The 17,724-nt window shown below is 50.3% G+C and overlaps 9 protein-coding genes across 9 annotated transcripts; 8 read left to right on the top strand and 1 right to left on the bottom strand.

Annotated features, from left to right (window-relative positions):
• Positions 1–116: 116 nt before the first annotated feature.
• Positions 117–1,981, top strand: ASPGLDRAFT_135765 (arylsulfotransferase family protein; the record flags this gene model as incomplete). The annotated part of the gene is made up of 2 exons (XM_022541404.1): positions 117–620; positions 683–1,981. The coding sequence occupies 2 exons, from the start codon at positions 117–119 to the stop codon at positions 1,979–1,981; spliced, it is 1,803 nt and encodes a 600-aa protein (XP_022396644.1).
• A 672-nt stretch (positions 1,982–2,653) lies between these two features.
• Positions 2,654–4,166, top strand: ASPGLDRAFT_52186 (putative salicylate hydroxylase). Its single transcript, XM_022547693.1, has 2 exons — positions 2,654–3,634; positions 3,686–4,166. Exons 1-2 carry the CDS (start codon positions 2,786–2,788, stop codon positions 4,109–4,111), a joined length of 1,275 nt encoding a protein of 424 aa, XP_022396643.1. The 5' UTR covers positions 2,654–2,785; the 3' UTR covers positions 4,112–4,166.
• A 165-nt stretch (positions 4,167–4,331) lies between these two features.
• ASPGLDRAFT_136018 (alpha-ketoacid dehydrogenase subunit beta) lies at positions 4,332–5,589 on the top strand (the record flags this gene model as incomplete). Its single annotated transcript, XM_022541429.1, has 3 exons — positions 4,332–4,891; positions 4,939–5,504; positions 5,552–5,589. The coding sequence occupies 3 exons, from the start codon at positions 4,332–4,334 to the stop codon at positions 5,587–5,589; spliced, it is 1,164 nt and encodes a 387-aa protein (XP_022396642.1).
• Positions 5,590–6,072: 483 nt separating this feature from the next.
• On the top strand, positions 6,073–6,893 carry ASPGLDRAFT_136037 (oxidase ustYa family protein; the record flags this gene model as incomplete). Its single annotated transcript, XM_022541430.1, has 2 exons — positions 6,073–6,643; positions 6,691–6,893. The coding sequence occupies 2 exons, from the start codon at positions 6,073–6,075 to the stop codon at positions 6,891–6,893; spliced, it is 774 nt and encodes a 257-aa protein (XP_022396641.1).
• Positions 6,894–7,622: 729 nt separating this feature from the next.
• Positions 7,623–9,985, top strand: ASPGLDRAFT_69819 (uncharacterized protein; the record flags this gene model as incomplete). The annotated part of the gene is made up of 6 exons (XM_022549402.1): positions 7,623–7,648; positions 7,800–8,719; positions 8,750–8,835; positions 8,890–9,009; positions 9,064–9,642; positions 9,695–9,985. 6 exons carry the CDS (start codon positions 7,623–7,625, stop codon positions 9,983–9,985), a joined length of 2,022 nt encoding a protein of 673 aa, XP_022396640.1.
• Positions 9,986–10,023: 38 nt separating this feature from the next.
• Positions 10,024–11,392, bottom strand: ASPGLDRAFT_52184 (DUF453 domain protein). Its single transcript, XM_022547692.1, has one exon. It carries the CDS (start codon positions 11,339–11,341, stop codon positions 10,139–10,141), a length of 1,203 nt encoding a protein of 400 aa, XP_022396639.1. The 5' UTR covers positions 11,342–11,392; the 3' UTR covers positions 10,024–10,138.
• Positions 11,393–12,169: 777 nt separating this feature from the next.
• On the top strand, positions 12,170–13,099 carry ASPGLDRAFT_1504099 (uncharacterized protein; the record flags this gene model as incomplete). The annotated part of the gene is made up of 2 exons (XM_022542143.1): positions 12,170–12,321; positions 12,362–13,099. The coding sequence occupies 2 exons, from the start codon at positions 12,170–12,172 to the stop codon at positions 12,873–12,875; spliced, it is 666 nt and encodes a 221-aa protein (XP_022396638.1). The 3' UTR covers positions 12,876–13,099.
• Positions 12,920–15,255, top strand: ASPGLDRAFT_1504091 (uncharacterized protein; the record flags this gene model as incomplete). The annotated part of the gene is made up of 6 exons (XM_022542142.1): positions 12,920–13,031; positions 13,898–13,947; positions 14,308–14,397; positions 14,445–14,723; positions 14,764–14,922; positions 14,976–15,255. 6 exons carry the CDS (start codon positions 12,920–12,922, stop codon positions 15,123–15,125), a joined length of 840 nt encoding a protein of 279 aa, XP_022396637.1. The 3' UTR covers positions 15,126–15,255.
• Positions 15,256–17,082: 1,827 nt separating this feature from the next.
• ASPGLDRAFT_39519 (gamma-glutamylcyclotransferase family protein) lies at positions 17,083–17,538 on the top strand (the record flags this gene model as incomplete). The annotated part of the gene is made up of 1 exon (XM_022545093.1): positions 17,083–17,538. One exon carries the CDS (start codon positions 17,083–17,085, stop codon positions 17,536–17,538), a length of 456 nt encoding a protein of 151 aa, XP_022396636.1.
• Positions 17,539–17,724: the final 186 nt, after the last annotated feature.

Genomic DNA, 17,724 nt, shown 5'->3' with positions numbered 1-17,724 from the left:
AATAGTTCTTACCCCCGCGCATTCCGACCTGCATTTAACGTGCCGATTTCTTCTTTTGTCTTATTGTCGTTGTTGAAAGTCAGCAACGACTCACTCGTCGGCTCCATGATGCGCCCATGTCCCGGTGGTCTCAAATACTCCCTTGTCTCCGCCGTCCGCAACACCGGCGCGCCAAGGGTGCATGGCCAGATGTTTTCTCGAAAGCCTGGTTGTTGACTCTGTGCACCATCGTCAGCCTGCTCTACCTATTCTGCCATTTCGCCCTTCCTCACCTGCTCAAATTCCGTCTTCGAACCGACCTGAGCTGGTACGATCTTGGCCTGTATGGCTTCGGACCGACCCGATCGTATGCCTCCTTCGAGTATGAATCGCCTGTGGTAGAGATCTTCCAATGGGACTCGGGATGTGATCCGCGATATACCTTTCTTGCTCCGCGCGGCGATTCAATCCCCCATCCGGGGCCGATGATCCTCGATGCGGCCGGGAATCTCGTCTGGATGAAATACAACCACGACATTACGCAAGATTTCAAGCTTCAGAGATATCAGGGTGAAGACTTTCTCACCTACTGGGAGGGAGAGGAGGTTGCAGGAGGTCTTGGCCAGGGATCATGGTTTATGGTATGTAGGCAGCTGGGATATTCAAAAAATTGCCCCAATGCTAACGCGCTAGTCGCCACCAGTTGGATTCGACTTATACCCAACGCTATGAGATCCGCCCCGTTGGCGATTTTGACGGCGGCGACCTGCACGAATTCACCCTGACACATGACGGAACCGCGTTGGTAACCATTTACAAACCTATCCCGGCCAATCTGACAGCCATCGGTGGCCCAGTCTTGGGCTGGCTCTACGACGGACTGTTCCAGGAGATTGATATCGCGACAGGGGAATTGCTCTTCGAGTGGCGCGCTTCGAACCATTTTCCTGTCAACGTGACATACGAGGCTCTCAACACAAAAGGCTATGAGAAGGATGCAGCGTTTGATTATTATCACATCAACAGTGTCGACAAGGATGCGCAAGGCAACTATCTGATATCGGCTCGACATGCTCATTCCGTGAGCTATATCGATGGAAGCACTGGCGCCGTGCTCTGGACGCTTGGTGGGAAAACGAACGACTTTAAAGACTTGTCTGACGGGACCGCTACAGATTTCCGCTGGCAACACGATGCGCGCTGGCGTGATAACAACACCATAACCCTCTTTGATAACACAGCGCATTCCAACGAGGATCCTGAGGCGTCAAGTCGTGGAATGCGCATCCATCTCGATTTCGAATCCCAGGCCGCGGAGTTGGAAGTTGCGTACCACCATTCGCAAGTCTTGAAGTCGACGTCGCAGGGCAATATGCAGGTTCTGGAGGATACCGGAAACGTCTTTATCGGATGGGGTCACAGTGCCGCCTATACAGAGTTCACACCGGATGGGAGCGTTGTATGCGACGTGCATTTTGGCGCATCGCTGTATTACACCTTTGGGCGCGTGGTCTCTTACCGTGCCTTCAAGGATTCGTGGATTGGCCGTCCGCTCACCAACCCAGACGCCGTTGTAGACGACAACATCGTCTACGTGAGCTGGAACGGTGCTACCGAAGTAGCCGCCTGGCAGCTCGAGGTGTGGGATGGACACGATTTGGACAACCTGACCTTCAACGCGGCTCTGCAGGTCAACAAGGATGGCTTTGAGACCGAGCTCGAGATCCCCGACGGCGTGGGCAGTGACATACTTCGGGTCGCCGCAGTGGATGCTCATGGTACGGTTCTGGGAAGGTCGACTCCGCTCCAGCGGCCGCTGGGATTACGACTGGATAGATTCCTCAACCTACAGTCCTGTATGCTGGGGATTGCCTTTCTAATCGCTGGAAGCGAGCTGCTGCTCGGGCTATATCGGTATTGCTATTGTCGCATCTGGCGACGGCGATCCAGTGACTATCAACTGGTAGATATGAGTGAGAACGAAGGAGATCGGTCGGTTTAGCCTGCATCATTCCACAATCACCTGTTCACGGGTTACATAGTATCTTCATATAAATAGTATCATTCATGCATGTTGTTTTATCGAAGCCATGTATCTTCCAGATAGCCAGTCGCGAAAGCATAAACACCCTTATGAACAAGGTCGATGATCTGCTCATTGACCGGCCATGTCCTACGCAGCAATCCTCGTTAGTTCCTATCCATCTTATTTGAGATTGCCAACTTACCATGGAGGCGCGCCCACTCCCGTCCAATTCTCAAGTGACTGGTCAATCACGAGAAGAACGTATTTAAAACAAAAGCTGGCGAACGGCCCACGCAGCCCATTTGTACACCTTGCCCGTAGTGCATTGCCATGTTGAGTCCGAATATTTCACTTTCCGGACGCAGTGTCAAGCCGAGTAATCGCTCCAGTGTATGGCCTGGTACATGGGAGCTGGGTCTAAACGGGACTCTATAGAGAACTATATATACTCTGGGTATGTCACCATAGTGGCTGTTGACATCAGAATACGCACATCTTCAAGGTCAACTATATGAAGCTGAGAAGTGTCTCCAGGTACCAACTCCCAATGCAAGTACAGCCAACTGTAAAATTATTTCCTATCAACTTCGGTAATCGTAGATATATCGCAACCGCAACCCCACCATACAAAATGATCCGAGGCAATGCCAGCATCCTATCTCCAACCCCTCCAATACTAATTCATTTAATGCTCATCAAGGATCTGCGGTTTCCTCGTTTCTCTTCTCTCTTTCGCTTAAGATTACCACTGAGGAATTGATTGTCGCTTTACAGCTCTACATGTCTGCAAAGAACTTCACCGTGGCCATCGTGGGCGGCGGCATCGGAGGTCTCTCTCTGGCCGTTGGTTTATTACGACGAAACATTCCCGTGCAGATATATGAGGCCGCACAGGAGTTCAAAGAAGTTGGGTTGGGATTGACCATCGGCCCAGCCGCGCATCGGACGATGCCCCTGATCGATCCGCAGATCCGTCGCATCTACGATTCGCTCATCACCACGCATGCGGACAGCCCGGGGTATGAACGATTCCGCGGGACATGGTTCGAAGTTGTTTGGGCGACCGGGAATGAAGAAAAATCCGGGGATGTTTTATTAGATCTGAAAGCATTACCGTCGGGTCAGACCACGGTGCGCCGGGCGGACTTTCTAGATGCATTAGTGAGTTTGATTCCGCGGGAAATTGTGCATTTTGGCAAGAGACTTGTCAATGTGGAAGAGACGATAGATGGAATAGAATTGCGGTTTGAAGATAGCACAACGGCCACAGCAGATGTGGTCGTGGGCTGTGACGGCATCAAGTCCAGGGTGAAGGAGTCTATCATACCCCCGGAGGAATATCAACGCGTCCTCCCGCGATACAGCGGCATGTATGGGTATCGCGCTGTGCTGGACATGGACACTATGGTTAAAGCTGTTGGAGACCATCGGGGGCGAGTGTCTACGATGTACGTAGGAAAGGGGGCATATGGGATATCATATCCGATTATGCGGGCGCAAAAGGTCAACGTGGGGTTGTATGTCTTGAACGACCAGTGGAATGATGATGCCTGGGTGCGTGCAGCAAGCAAAGAAGACATGCGACGGGACGCTGAGCATATGGGTGACTATGTCAAATCGCTTGTTGAGGTATTGTTCCCTCGCTATATGCGTAGAAGCACTCTGTACTGACGACAATAGTACATGCCGGACCCCACGCAATGGGCTATTTTCGAACACCCTCATATCTCGGCATATTCTCGCTCTCGTGTAGCCATCCTGGGTGATGCTGCGCATGCATCCACGCCTCATCAAGGTGCTGGTGCCGGACAGGCCATTGAAGATGCGCACGTTTTAGCAGAACTGCTGGGCGATCCCCGGGTGACTACCGCTGAGCACATTGTGGCTGCATTTAAGGCATACGATGCTGTTCGGAGACCACGAAGTCAGAAGGTCGTAACAACTAGCAAGGAGAACGCACATCTGCTGTGTTTATGCTTGGACGGCGTCGGGGATGACGAGCAGAGACTGAAGACGACATTTCAAGAACGACTGCGGTGGTTATGGGACGTGGGTATTCAGGATCAGGCTGAGAGAGCGAGGAGCATCATGCTTGAGTGCTTATGACGGATACTCACTTGTATATACCGTTCATAACTGTACAAATTGCACAAGTCACCTGACATTTACACCTGCCTGGAGCGTCAGGCATCTCGGTTATCCGCGGTGTTCCCCGCAAATCCGGGGATCTCTCGACTTTCCATATAAACAAGAGAGGGAGAAGAGTTCTTCTTTTGTTGAACCTCTCACTCCCTCTGGATTACTCTCTCCCCCAAGGGCCAGCACCATGATCCCCCGTTCACCCCTCCAGAGACTCCTCCGAAATCCTCCCTGCCGTCGCTACTCGGCTGCTCCGACCCCTTCTTCACGTCTCAATCTGCCCATCGACTACAAATCGACACCGCTGCTTCATCATACGGCATCCTCTGTTCCTCACGCATATGGGCTCCCTGAGTCGACAACGTCGAAATCACTGAATTTCTATCAAGCAATCAACTCCGCTCTGCGAACCGCCCTCTCCACGTCAGATAAGGTGCTGCTCTTCGGGGAAGATGTAGCGTTTGGTGGTGTCTTTCGATGCTCTATGGATCTACAGACGGAGTTTGGATCGGAGAGAGTTTTCAATACACCGTTGACAGAGCAGGGAATTGTGGGTTTTGCAATTGGGGCAGCAGCGGAGGGTATGAAACCCGTTGCAGAGATCCAATTCGCCGATTACGTCTTTCCGGCTTTCGATCAGATCGTCAATGAAGCAGCCAAGTTCCGGTATCGAGAAGGCGGGACAGGTGGAAATGCTGGAGGGATGGTCGTGAGGATGCCGTGTGGTGCGGTTGGACATGGTGCTTTGTAAGTGCTCAGGATGAATTGATAAGGCTGGTCCACTAACTGAATAGATATCACACCCAGTCACCCGAAGCTCTCTTTGCCCACGTCCCTGGCGTCCAAGTGGTCATGCCCCGGTCTCCCGCCCAAGCCAAAGGTCTCCTCCTTTCCTCCATCTTCCAACACAATAACCCCGTCATCTTCATGGAACCGAAAATCCTCTACCGTGCCGCCGTTGAACACGTCCCCAACGAATACTACACAATTCCCCTTAGTAAAGCAGAGGTTCTCAAGCCCGGAAACAATGTGACTGTCATTTCCTATGGCCAGCCACTCTACCTCTGCTCCGCTGCCATTACCGCAATCGAAAAATCAATTCCCGGAGTGAGCATCGAGCTTATCGATCTGCGCACTATCTACCCATGGGATCGTCCAACAGTTCTCGAAAGTGTGAAAAAGACAGGCCGGGCGATTGTCGTACACGAAAGCATGATAAACTACGGTGTTGGCGCTGAGGTTGCGGCCACAATCCAGGACGGGGCGTTCCTTCGATTGGAAGCGCCGGTCAAGCGGGTTGCTGGATGGAGTACGCACACAGGGCTGCAGTATGAGAAGTTTATCATGCCCGATGTTGCCAGTAAGTATTCTGATGTTAGCTGTTTGGATTCTGCTGACAAGCGATAGGGATATATGATGCCATCAAGCAGACACTCGAATACTGAACCACCAGCAAGCTACGCCAGAAATAATGAAGCATAGACAGTAAGTAGAGCGTTGCATTTGTATGTATAATCATCTTTCCGTATCTTAAATACCACATCGTTATGAATCCTCCTGGTATTATACCTATTGGGCTTAGCACAAAGCAACATTCCTTTGCTTGGTTCCTTACACCAAATGCTGCTTCATTGGGACATCGCATTCCTGAGACACAGATCTTTATGCCACCCTTGATAGCGACGGGGATTGTTTTGCGATTGCCATTTGCGGTAAAGCGCTGGAATGTAAGCCATGGATGCACACTTCTTCTGCACCCTGTGCTAGATGCAGGTACGACGTGTCAGGTACATCAACGTTATACTCGGTACGGGTTCTGTGAATTATATGAGACAAAGCGAATTGCATCTCCAGGTTAGTACGAGCACTACATGCCATGCTAAAAGCTAACCAATATGACCGGAAGACGGCGATCAAGCGAGGACACGATGTACGAGCGCCTTTCAGAGAAACCAGCCGGATCAATCCTCCCTACCAGATCCATTAAGCGATGGGTCATTGCAACATTTGTTCTGATCGTGATCTCCCTCATCGAAATTTGCGTGATCGTAAAACTCGCCTCCCAGGATCCGCCCAAGGGCTTCGAGAATGGTTTTGCGACTGAGTTCCCCGATGCGAAGGATGCCATTTCGGTCGAGCAGGTCCGTTTCACGAGCCCTCTCAGAGTCGATGATAATGGCACCCTTCACCAGGTGAATGATCCCAGCGAACGACGCTACACGGGGAACTCTTCAGAGGCCGATCAGGCGTGGAAGGACCTGATTTTCGGGCGATATCTTCAACTGCGCGAGTCCGAAGTGGACTGGCTCAACAGTGATGAGGAGAACGACGACCTTGAGGAAATCCCTGAACATACATCAGTCATAACCGAGGCGGGAATGTACGGAGGTGTCAACATGCTGCACTCATTGCACTGTCTGAACATGTTGCGGAAGCACCTACACGGTGATCACAAGAAGATGGAATACCTCTCGGTTGAAGAAGACAATATGCATCTAGGTAAGTCATAACCCTTATGGTCTGGTCGAGCCATGCTAACAATGTAGACCACTGCATCGACCAACTGCGTCAATCCATCATGTGCTCCGGAGACCTCACGCCGGTGACACTACGGCACGTCTGGATGGAGAATCCCCGTCGCTCGGTCCTCCTGGGCGAGACTGAACGCATGCATACATGCCGGAGCTTTGAAGCTATCCGGGACTGGGCAACGAAGCGGGGAGTTGAGGAGGGGAGGATCGATGCGTAGTGCGCTGTCGTGCAAGTCGACTTTTGCATGCGCATTTCATTATTTCGTACATGATTACTACCGTGCTCTGTTTGTAGCTTAGCTATGAGAGTACGTATCAACGCGTTGTATTTCGATGCTGCCTCCATACTATCTATCATTGTACAATCAGGACCTTAATTACACTCTTTGTTACGGCCGACCAGAGCGGCCTAAACCTGGTGGCTGAAGTCCAGTGGCTGTTAGACTACGGAGCTGATCCGAGGATCAGGGATGAACTTGGACGGCTTGCCATACAATATGCTCTACATTCGGAGCCGGTTCGCCAACTACTGCGAGAACGGAGGAACGTACTCGACTCACTTGAGGCTGGGGAAGAGGGTCTAGCAGCTGTAAACTAAATCCCAGCACGTCTTCTTAATGTCTGTCGCAGGTCTGAAAGAGTACTACATTGTTCCCGAGCATAACCTGTAAACTTCAATGACAGATGCGAATAATAACACAAGACAAAAACGATAACTGCCGCTAACTACCTTGCATTCCTGCATTGGATATGAGTAATTTATCCATATATATCCTACGTCCAATAGCTGGATGTACGGGTCTACATCGGAGGAACACCCGATGCCTACGGAAGTATCCGATGACGACTTCAGTACCTGTAAGCAGCAAACCATAAAGAAGAGCACGAAGAGGTTGATATTCCTTCTTCATGATTGGTACTACATCTGCAACTTGAACAGGTTAACAATGTTGACTCGATTGCTCCGCAGAGGGTTAGCTACCTATGCCCGTGCTACAGCCTGGCTCAGTCGACTCGAACCAAACAAGCAGATTGGTCTGCACAAATTCACGCAAAAGGCTGCTCTATGGTGAAATCGGTGAGTCCCTCAATATATCCACGCAGAACAAATACTAACTTCGCAGATTGAAACGCCCTTTAACCTACGCTGAAAAAGTCCTGTATAGCCACTTGGACGATGAGTTTGACGACCCCATCACGCGCGGAAAGTCGCAATTGCGATTGCGTCCGATGCGCATTGCGTGTCAAGATACCACGGCGCAAATGGCTCTCATCCAATTCATATCCGCTGGTCTGGACACATCTGCCGTTCCGACAACCGTACACTGCGATCACTTGATAGTGAGTCGCGACGGCGAGGCTCAGGACCTTCCTCGTGCGCTGGATGTGCATAAGGAAGTCTATGAGTTTCTGGAGAGCGCTTGTCAGAAGTATAAAATGGGATTCTGGAGGCCCGGGGCAGGAATTATCCACCAGATCGTGCTAGAAAATTACACCTTCCCCGGGGGTATGATGGTAGGAACTGACTCGCACACCCCCAATGCCGGGGGAATGGGCATGATTGCCATTAGTGTCGGAGGCGCAGATGCCGTTGATGTCATGGCTGGACTGCCGTGGGAGTTAATGGCGCTTCGGGTGCTGGGAGTGCGACTGAATGGCGAACTATCGGGATGGGCGACTCCCAAAGACATAATCAACAAGTTAGTCGGAACCCTGTCTGTTAAAGGAGGTACCGGATCAATTATCGAGTACTTTGGACCCGGGACCCAGACGCTCTCGGCCACAGGAATGGCCACAGTCTGCAACATGGGTGCAGAGACGGGAGCGACTACATCGATCTTCCCATATTCACCCTCAATGTCCAAATACCTCCATGCCAACCACCATCCGGATATGGCACAGGATGTTGACTCTGTCTCTCAAGAGCTGTGTGCTAACGAGGGTGCCGAATATGACCAAATCATCGACATTGATCTATCGAAGTTAGAACCGCACATCAACGGGCCCTTCACATCCAACTTAGCCACACCACTGTTTCGTTTGGGTTAGGCAGTAGAGGAACAAAAATGGCCAGGGACGCTGACAGCCGGCCTCATCGGCTCATGCACGAATTCATCATTTGAGGATCTCAGCCGAGCTGCAAGTACCACGCAGCAAGCAGTCGATGCTAGATTGGCTCCTACAATGCCGTTTCTGCTGTAACCTGGTAGTCAGACACGTGAGACTCTGGAAAAGTCCGAAATTTTGCAGACATTTGAGGAAATTGGGGTCAAGATGCTACCAAATGCTTGCGGTCCTTGCTGTGGCTCATGGGATCGAACCGACACATCCAAGGTTAGTTTCCAGTGTTATTGCCCACGCGAGCATCGAGCTAACCCATGTGGCTAGGGCATGAGCAACTCTATTATCACGTCCTACAATCGGAAGTTCTCAGGCCGTCTCGACCCGAACCCCAAGACCAATATTTTCCTCGCTTCACCGGAAGTGGTCATGATTAAGGTCTTTTCGCAGAACCTTGGTTTCAATCCCAGCGCGGATACACTAACCACGCCTGCTGGAGAGGAATTTAGCTTCAACCCTCCGACGGGTGATTCTCTTCCTGGAAAGGGCTATCTTGACTCCGATGCAGCCTACCAAGTGCCCCCAGCGGGTGATCTTACTGGATTGGACGTTCAGATTGACCCGTCCTCGCAGCGGCTGCAGAAACTCGCCCCCTTCACCCCTTGGTCCGGAAAGGACTTTGAGGATTGCCTTATCCTGATCAAGACCAAAGGGAAATGTACTACAGACCACATCACCCCATCTGGTCCACAGTTGCGCTTCCGAGGCCATCTCGAGAACATCTCAAACACCTTGATCGGCGCCGTGAATGCGGAAAATGACAAAGCCAACACCGTTCATAACCAGCTCACTCAACAAGATGTCCCCGGTACCGCCCGTCATTACCAAACTCAAGGCCATCCCTGGGTAGTTATCGCGGACCACAACTACGGCGAGGGCTCTTTGCGCGAACACGCAGCCCTGCAACCAAAGATATCTTGGGAGTGTGGCAATTATCGCAAAGAGTTTTGCTCGGAACGAGGCCAACCTGAAGAAGCAGGGAATGTTGGCTTTGACGTTAGCCAATGAGGCTGATTATGATCGGATCTGGGCGTCGCATCGAGTCAGTATCATCGGACTGGCGGAGCTGGCGCCAGGCAAGCCTTTGACGCTGCAGGTGAAGTCAATTGACGGAAAGTCATGGGAGGCTAAGCTGTCGCATACGTTTATGCCGGAGCAGATTGAGTACTTCAAGGCAGGAAGTGCGTGAATATGATGGCAAAGAGGGATGAGGCGGTAGAATAGTTGCGTTGGATCATATCTGTTCTTGTACATTGTCTGAGAAAGCTGTACCACAAAATGAAATATACAGTTTGATCAAATCTACACTATTTACAATTGTCATATTCATCCGACAAAAAGTTTACGATTCATTCTTCCAGAATATCCGACCCTCAAATACCCGACGCGCCGTCCGAAACACTGTAGCAGCGTTCAAGCCACCATTCTTATCGAACGTCGCTCCAACCAGTAGATTCCCACTAGCATGTCCAATCGTAACGCCAGCAGCATCAACTCGGTCAGTGCTTGCCACTTCATTTACCGTACTGCCCGACAATCGCGCAGCAGATGCCAGAGCCAGCGCAACAGTGATAGGCACTGCCTTGTGCGGCTGACCGACGGACAAAGCACGGGCGACAAGATCAACCTTCTCAGTTGTTTGATTCTGCTCCTTGGCCCGGGTATCATTGGCCGATGAAGAGACAAGACAAATCTTGGGAACGCTGCCTGGCACCTTCTCCAGCGTCTCAGCCAAGTCCATCTTGACACCTGCCTGACGGCGGATAGAATCCAGACGCGGCAGCAGATCGGGATGCACCGCGATCTCGTCCGGTGTCATATTTCCCGGAACGCCCAATTCAGCCGCCCGGACAAAAACGCATGGGTTTGCGACGTCTATACAGGTGGCCGCAACGCCGTCGAATGTATCCCGGACTTGCCCTGTGGGAAGAAGCTTGCCCGTCCGGGACCCAGCGGGATCAACAAAGTCCAGCTGTACGCGAGCTGCTGTGCCCGCAACTCCATCAATGGAAAAGTCGCCGCTTGTTGCGGCCTCTCCATCGACAATGGGAAACGAGGAGTGAATGATCTTGCCGGTGTTGGTGTTGTGAATGCGCACTGCCACTAAGCTGGCATCACCGGTAGGTGAAAAGAGACCAGCATCGACGGCATAAGGACCGACAGCACTAATCATATTGCCGCAGTTGCTCGAATAGTCAACTTCAGGCGTGTTTACGCCCAATGCGATGAAGGTGTAGTCCACATCGGCATCGGGATGCGTGGATTTGCCCACCACGCAGACTTTGGAGAGACTTGAAATACCACCTCCCATACCATCCAGCTGGCGACTATATGGATCGGGGCTGCCAATTACACTGCGGAAAATGTAATCCCATTCCTCTCGGCCATGCGGGAGGTCGTTCTGCTTGAAGAAGACGGCGCGGGAAGTTCCTCCGCGGTAATAAGAGGCGGGGAGAGAATGTTGTTTCTTTGTGGCCAGTGTGCGCAACTGGCGGGGAGCAGAGAAAATGCCTCGAGGCGAGGCACGAAGGATTGGTTTGAACATGGCAATGGCTGACGTTCTTTGTTTTGGTGTTGTGGTAAAGAGTGGGGATAAAACTGCTCGGGGTAGTGGAGGAGGATCGGAGCATCCGAGACTATCATCGGATGCATCCGTAGTACTACGCAGCACCACGATGAGATACATTTCCCTCGGATTTGTAAATCTGGGGTATGACGTGCGGGGAAGACAGAATTAGTATATCAATGTCTGTAAGATATGAAAATGGAAGGCTTGTCCAGAACAGAGCTTCTTTTGCCAGCCACATACTAGAGTGTCACTCGGGGCGGGCTGGGGCGGGCTATGGCCATCGTTGCCCCGGCCCGGCGGGCTTTGGGGGCAAGCATGCTCGCCCCGAACCCGCCCCAATAGCCCGCGGGGCGAGCCCTTTGGACCCAGACCCGTAGCGGGCCAAGGACCCCTGACCCAAAGCCCAGCCCGTTGGGCTTTGGGGCGGGTTCGGGGCGGGTCTCCGGGTCGTCCGGTGACACTCTACAGTATCGAGTCTCGGTGAATGATAGCTCTGCGTCTGGGCAGGTTCTACGGGTGCCCATTAGACCATTACTAAATGGCTCATACCATTCCTCCTTTGATTCCAATTTCCAACTTCCAATCTAAACCATCCACCCATTAAAATTTTGTCTTTCACTGTCCTCTTTAATGAGATACCCTATTCTCACACATCCATTTGGACGCCAGTTTCCTTTCCGTCAATCATCCACCAATCTCTCTTGCTCATTCTTTGCTCCCTTGGGAAAATCTGCGCTCTTTCAACTACCCCTATCTCGGTCCTTCACATCCGGGGCCATCAAAACTCAAGCCATGCTCGACGCAATGAGTCCCGCAACACGTCTACTTGACGAATACCTCAGGGAAGGGGGGTACCAAAAATGGGGCTGGGTGATCTATCGCTCCACGTATCAAAACGACGAAGACTGGAACTGCTTCAAGGGGGTGATTACAGAGGCAATGCGCAAATCCATCGAGTACCACAAAACTCCAGATCTCGATCACTCTGAATCAAAGTCTGAGTTTGACATTCCTTGAGGACCGGCCCAACTTTGAGAATGCATCAAAGGATCAGCTTCGCGCGCACTTTCGGGAGTGGGCTCAGCGTGCGTACTATGCTGAAAACCCGCGACCATTTGAAGAATTCAACCCCGACCTGGCGACTGCACCCAGGTACCGGTACTTTATCCAGATTGATGAAAAGTCTCTGCAAAGCCTTCTTCATGACACTGAAAGTGGTCCTCGGTTGAAGGGTCTACAAAGTAATGGCTATGTGAATTTTGTGGATGGCTGGTGGAAATCATTGAGGGAGCAGTATGCAACGAGCCAAGATTCAGACCTCAAAGAAGAGATTGATGAGCAACTAGCGCACGGTTATCAGTCAATCAAGGGCTGCGTGGAGGAAAATACTGGCTGGACGATGCTACACAGACTTGATATGAGTGTCGATTTCTACCACTACACAAGTGGGTTTGTAGAGGACGTGTGGCCTCTCTATTACCAGCGTCCGCCTGGCATTGCTCTCTGGTAAATGTACATACACACAGCTCCATCACCCTCAGTTTTTATCCTCGAATGCATACCGCATGTCCAGGATCTTGTTTTCAATCTCCAACAGCTCCTTCAATATACTGTCACGGTACAAGCTATCCGAATCCTCGAATTCTGAGCGGATCCGCCGGATTGTGTCCGTAGCCCATGTACGTACAAATGAAGACACGGACGAGAAGTAGTGTGGATCTGTGTAATTTGATCAGAAATGCTGTCTTGGGCGTGATGTGTGGCTCAGGTAATCTAAGATGACTTGTTGAGAGTTCCCAGCCGCACTCGGACTTGGGTACGATGCTAGGAATTTATTTTCTTCTTTGCCAGAGATCTTCTACCATCCCATTACCAACGATTTTCTTCCATGCTTAGGGTCCACAAAAGGTTCATAGAAGCGAGCACTAGAGGACAACATGATGGAGCAATCGTTATCCACAATCCATGCTATCTCAGCTAGGTCACCGCACGTTTTCGCCCCCATGAATGACTGTTTCATGATTCCTGAATGTCTGAGATTTAGCCGATACTTAACGGTAGCTGCGTTTTGGACTTGGCGTTGCCTTTGAACTATGAGAGATTTTATAGTTACGTACTTCTTCGTGCCCAAAACTACCGGACTTGGGCTCGAGGAAATCAATGCGCTTTTCGAGCGGCCTTTGTACATGCTGGGATGGCCGTTGGATACTCGGTAAGTGTCCTTGACCTTTTCTTTGAGATTAGATGCTGACGTCTGACAGGAGAGAAAGTCCACAGGATGACGAGAAGCCTGAATCTACGTGGGTTGAAAAGGTGTAACAATCTTAGCTTTTCCTGTGCGACAGAGTGTGAGGTGTTGGAGGATAATCACGTATCAATCCGGAATATTGGAAGTATATTGAATGGTAACCATAACAAATACGTCCATGCACAGTCTATCCATTGTCAAAGTATGAAATAGTATCATGTGTAAGATCAACAGAAAAACCCCGAAACATCGGTAGAGCCCATGTCGATGCCTTCGACGAACAGATCCGCCCATGGAAGGTCAACCTCGGGGAATTGTAGAGTCCCATTGTCCAGCAACCCTCCGCGCTGACTTTCCGTGGCATTGGAGAACGTATGAGTCTGTATACCAAACCACGATTGAAACTCGGTGTCCACTTCGGCACTCGGTATGGTTGCATCATCGAACAACGACAGAATAGAATTACCCAGTCGTTCAATTATCCGGGAGCATTTCTCCCCTATGGCCCGGCCATTTGAAATCCCGCGGGAAAGAGTGAGAAAGGTGACTATGTTAGTTAGTTTGTACAACCGGATGTGTCAGAAGCCCGGAGAGCGTAAAGCATCGCAACAGCCGCCATGAACAGGGAATGTATGACCACAAACGTATATTTGATCCGGTTTCTGGCATACAGAGAGCTGAAGGGGCTTATCAGGCCAATAGACACGATACATTAAAGGATGCCGTGCGAAAAACGTGGTCGCGTGGAGGTTTCACGGCGTTTTATCAGGGATTGATTCCCTGGGTATGTGCATCTCGTCCTGCATATGCACACATAACTGACCTGCATAGGCTTGGCTAGAAGCGTGCACCAAAGGGGCAATCCTAGTCCTAACATCGACTGAGATTGAGCACCATGCACAAACTAAATTCGATGCTTCACCCACTGTATGTAGTGTCCTCGGTGGTATCGGCGGAGGCTTCGCTCAAGCCTATCTAACAATGGGCACGACGACTTGTATGAAGACTGTCGAAGTAACACGGACCAAGGAAGTATCCAAGCCAGGCAATAAACCTTCTAGTCCAATGAAAGTCTTTTTTGAGATTCTCCGTGAAAAAGGCATCCGCAGCGTGTACAAAGGTGTGAACACCACGCGTGGCTCTCCGCCAGATTACCGGTTGGTCCTCACGAATCGGGATCTCTCGATTTGCCAAAGAGAGTATTCGGGGTATTACCGGGAAGCTTAAAGAGGAAAGGTCGCGGTTTGGAGAGAAGATACTCGCGTCAACTATTGGCGGTGCGTTGAGTTGCTGGAATCAGCCATTCGAGGTAGCGAGATCAACTGTCATATCTCATTGTCCAGTGAACTGATTTATGCCTAGGTCCTCCGGGTGGAAATGCAATTCATGAAAAATGATCCAACGCATCCTGCACATCCAACGATTGTTTCGACCTTCGCGCACATTGTCAAAATGGAAAAAGAGCAATTCCCTATTGGTGCTGAAAGTGCTGGGATCTTGGGAATTCTATAATGTTTCAAATGCCATGCATTTCAGGACTTTAATCACCAGCAAGTCGGGGTTATGTTCTAACCCCCAAGGACCCGTTGGCAGGATTCAAAGTCCGCACCTAATCTACAAATACCAGGCGGTTGTTGCTGACTGACTCCTTTCACATCTTATCGTAAATTGCTTGGTTTTGATTCACGTATTGGATTGAATTGGACTGGGGAATGGTGATCGTAGATAGATGAAGCCCGTCTCGTTCTCGTTCCCCCTTCGTCACAACTGTCAAGTCTAGGCTTCGCTCTCTCTTAGCATTTGCATCGGGAGTTTGGCCGAGGCTTGGGGTGACTAACGGCAAATGGTCAGATATAAATAGCTTTGCATTTTTAACTGTTGTGAAATATCTCATTTCAGTATTTGATCTTTCGTTGTTGGGGTATTATAAACTATGGCTTATTTCAAAAGCATTCTCCTCTCCGCGAGTACTATCCTGGCAGTCTTTGCAGGCTATGTACAAGGCGGCTTTGCGCATATACACAGAAAAGTCGTTGTTTACCATCAATACATGCAGTTTCTTTACCGCCTGGAGGAATAACGTTCGATGCACCTGGCCATCTCGATACTTCTTCTCGGTTGCAGCAATAGCACATACAAGATTGGACATAGGTCCGGCCGTCTTGGTGAGAAACAGATCCAGGTGAGATGCCGCAAAACGAAGGACGATGCAGAACCGGAAAACATGGCCATTTTCGGTCGAAGAACGTATATACCAAACTCCTAAACTCGTTTTCGTCGAGGTCGGCTGAGATTGCAGGGGAGCCATCGCTCCAGAGTTTTCATACGGTGTTGAGCACACTCCTACACACGGCTTTCGCGGAATGTTGGCCTTAGGATGTGCCTGGAGTATGCGATGTCGGTGCTGTGTGTGCTTGAAGGTGTTGAAACTGCTGTGTTTGAACAGCTTCAGCATGTGCAGGAACATTCTAAAAACGCCACTGGTTCTTGGATACTGGGGCTATTTTATGGCAGGAGGTAGCCGCTAGGATAAATCCTAAGGTTATCTCCGCTCACATCAGACTTCCACCAGTGGAGCACAGGGTCCCGGGTCGAAACACTATGGTTCCGATTTCGCGAAGTGGGAGATAGTCCCACCAGTAGTACTTCATTCCGTATGGTTTATGAAGTTTTGCACCTCGCCCAGGGTACCGGCTTGCTGGATCCAGATCATCGCCATGTCTTTGGATAGGCCCGTTCCTCGGAGGCTCGTTGTCTATCCAATTGCTTCTTGCAAATGTATCCTTGCGATGCTTGTGGGCCATCGCAGCTTCAAAAGGTCGGTTCAAAATGCAGAATGGCGCCATAGATGACTACCAGGTGACTGTATTCAGTGGCCTTTGAGACGTGCACATATCTGCTGCAATCTTCATTTGCCGTAATTCTGTCATTTTAGGAAATCTCAGGGCGAACAATTCCTCTTTTCTTCTGAGCTAGAAGCAATAAAGCTGCTGTTGAGATTATTCCCCCCTCTCCCCCCCTGTAAAGCACGTCAGTAACCTGCACAGCAATTTTTCCTGGTAAAAGCAATTATTCACACGGTGCGTCATCTGGAGAGAGGCATCACTCTCAAGGAGTCGGTTCGCGGTGGCTTGTTTATAAGACCGAACCCGATCATCCAGGGCTGTTCATGTCAAACGTGACAGTGCGTGGTCTGCGCAACGTTTCATGGTGTTTGCTGTGTGTTATTCAAGGATAACATAGAGCTTTGATTCCATGCCACTTCTGAAACCTGGAGAATAGGGAAGTGATATATCCTTTCGAAGCTAAGATTGTTACGGAGATGCTGTAAAATCGATAGATTGATATGTAATAGTTATTGGACTGATGGATGAACGTTGGGAGACGAAAGATGGAGATGAAGATGAAGATGGGAGCTAGAAAGCTGAGGAAGTGAACCAACAATAATATGCCCTCTTTTAAAGAGATCATGCTAGCTAGACGTCGGAATATCCCGCACAATCCATATATCTCCCTCCTTCAGTACCCCGTATACTATTTCTTCTACGGGTCGATGGCTGATCCTGCGATGCTGAAACGAACCCTGAACCTGGACGAGGCGCCCAAGCTCCACGAAGCGTATGTTGTCGGGTACACGGTAGCAAGAAAGAACAGTGGACCGGCGTTGATCGATGGTCCACGGGGAGAGGTAGTGAAGGGATACGCATATTTTGTTGGCTCAGAGGCAGAGGGCGAGAAGCTACGGGAGTGTCATCCTGAACAATGCAGGGTGACGCCGTGTCTGGTACATTTCCAAAATGGCGATAAGGTGACGAGGATTTCTGGGAATGTTTTCAAGCATGTTGGTGATGCAGAAGCGTTTCTGGAGCCTGTCGACACTCAGTATTGGGTTCATGTGAGTATAGAATCGCTGGTAGATTCATGATTATGACTGCGGATTACTCGTGATGTAAGATATTGCTATATAAAGGCTGTGGTGTTGATTCAAATGGTATCTTGCTCATTAAACCGTAAAGCCAAACATATCGCGTCGCCATCATTATGCTACATATACAAACAAATCACCAAGTATGTGTCCTCTAAAATGTTCTATCGCCATGCGCCAATAAAA

This window comes from Aspergillus glaucus (assembly GCF_001890805.1).
Source record: "Aspergillus glaucus CBS 516.65 unplaced genomic scaffold ASPGLscaffold_27, whole genome shotgun sequence".
Taxonomy (NCBI): domain Eukaryota; kingdom Fungi; phylum Ascomycota; class Eurotiomycetes; order Eurotiales; family Aspergillaceae; genus Aspergillus; species Aspergillus glaucus.
The sequence above is the reverse complement of the archived record's forward strand: the minus strand, read 5'-3'. Positions and strand labels throughout refer to the sequence as shown.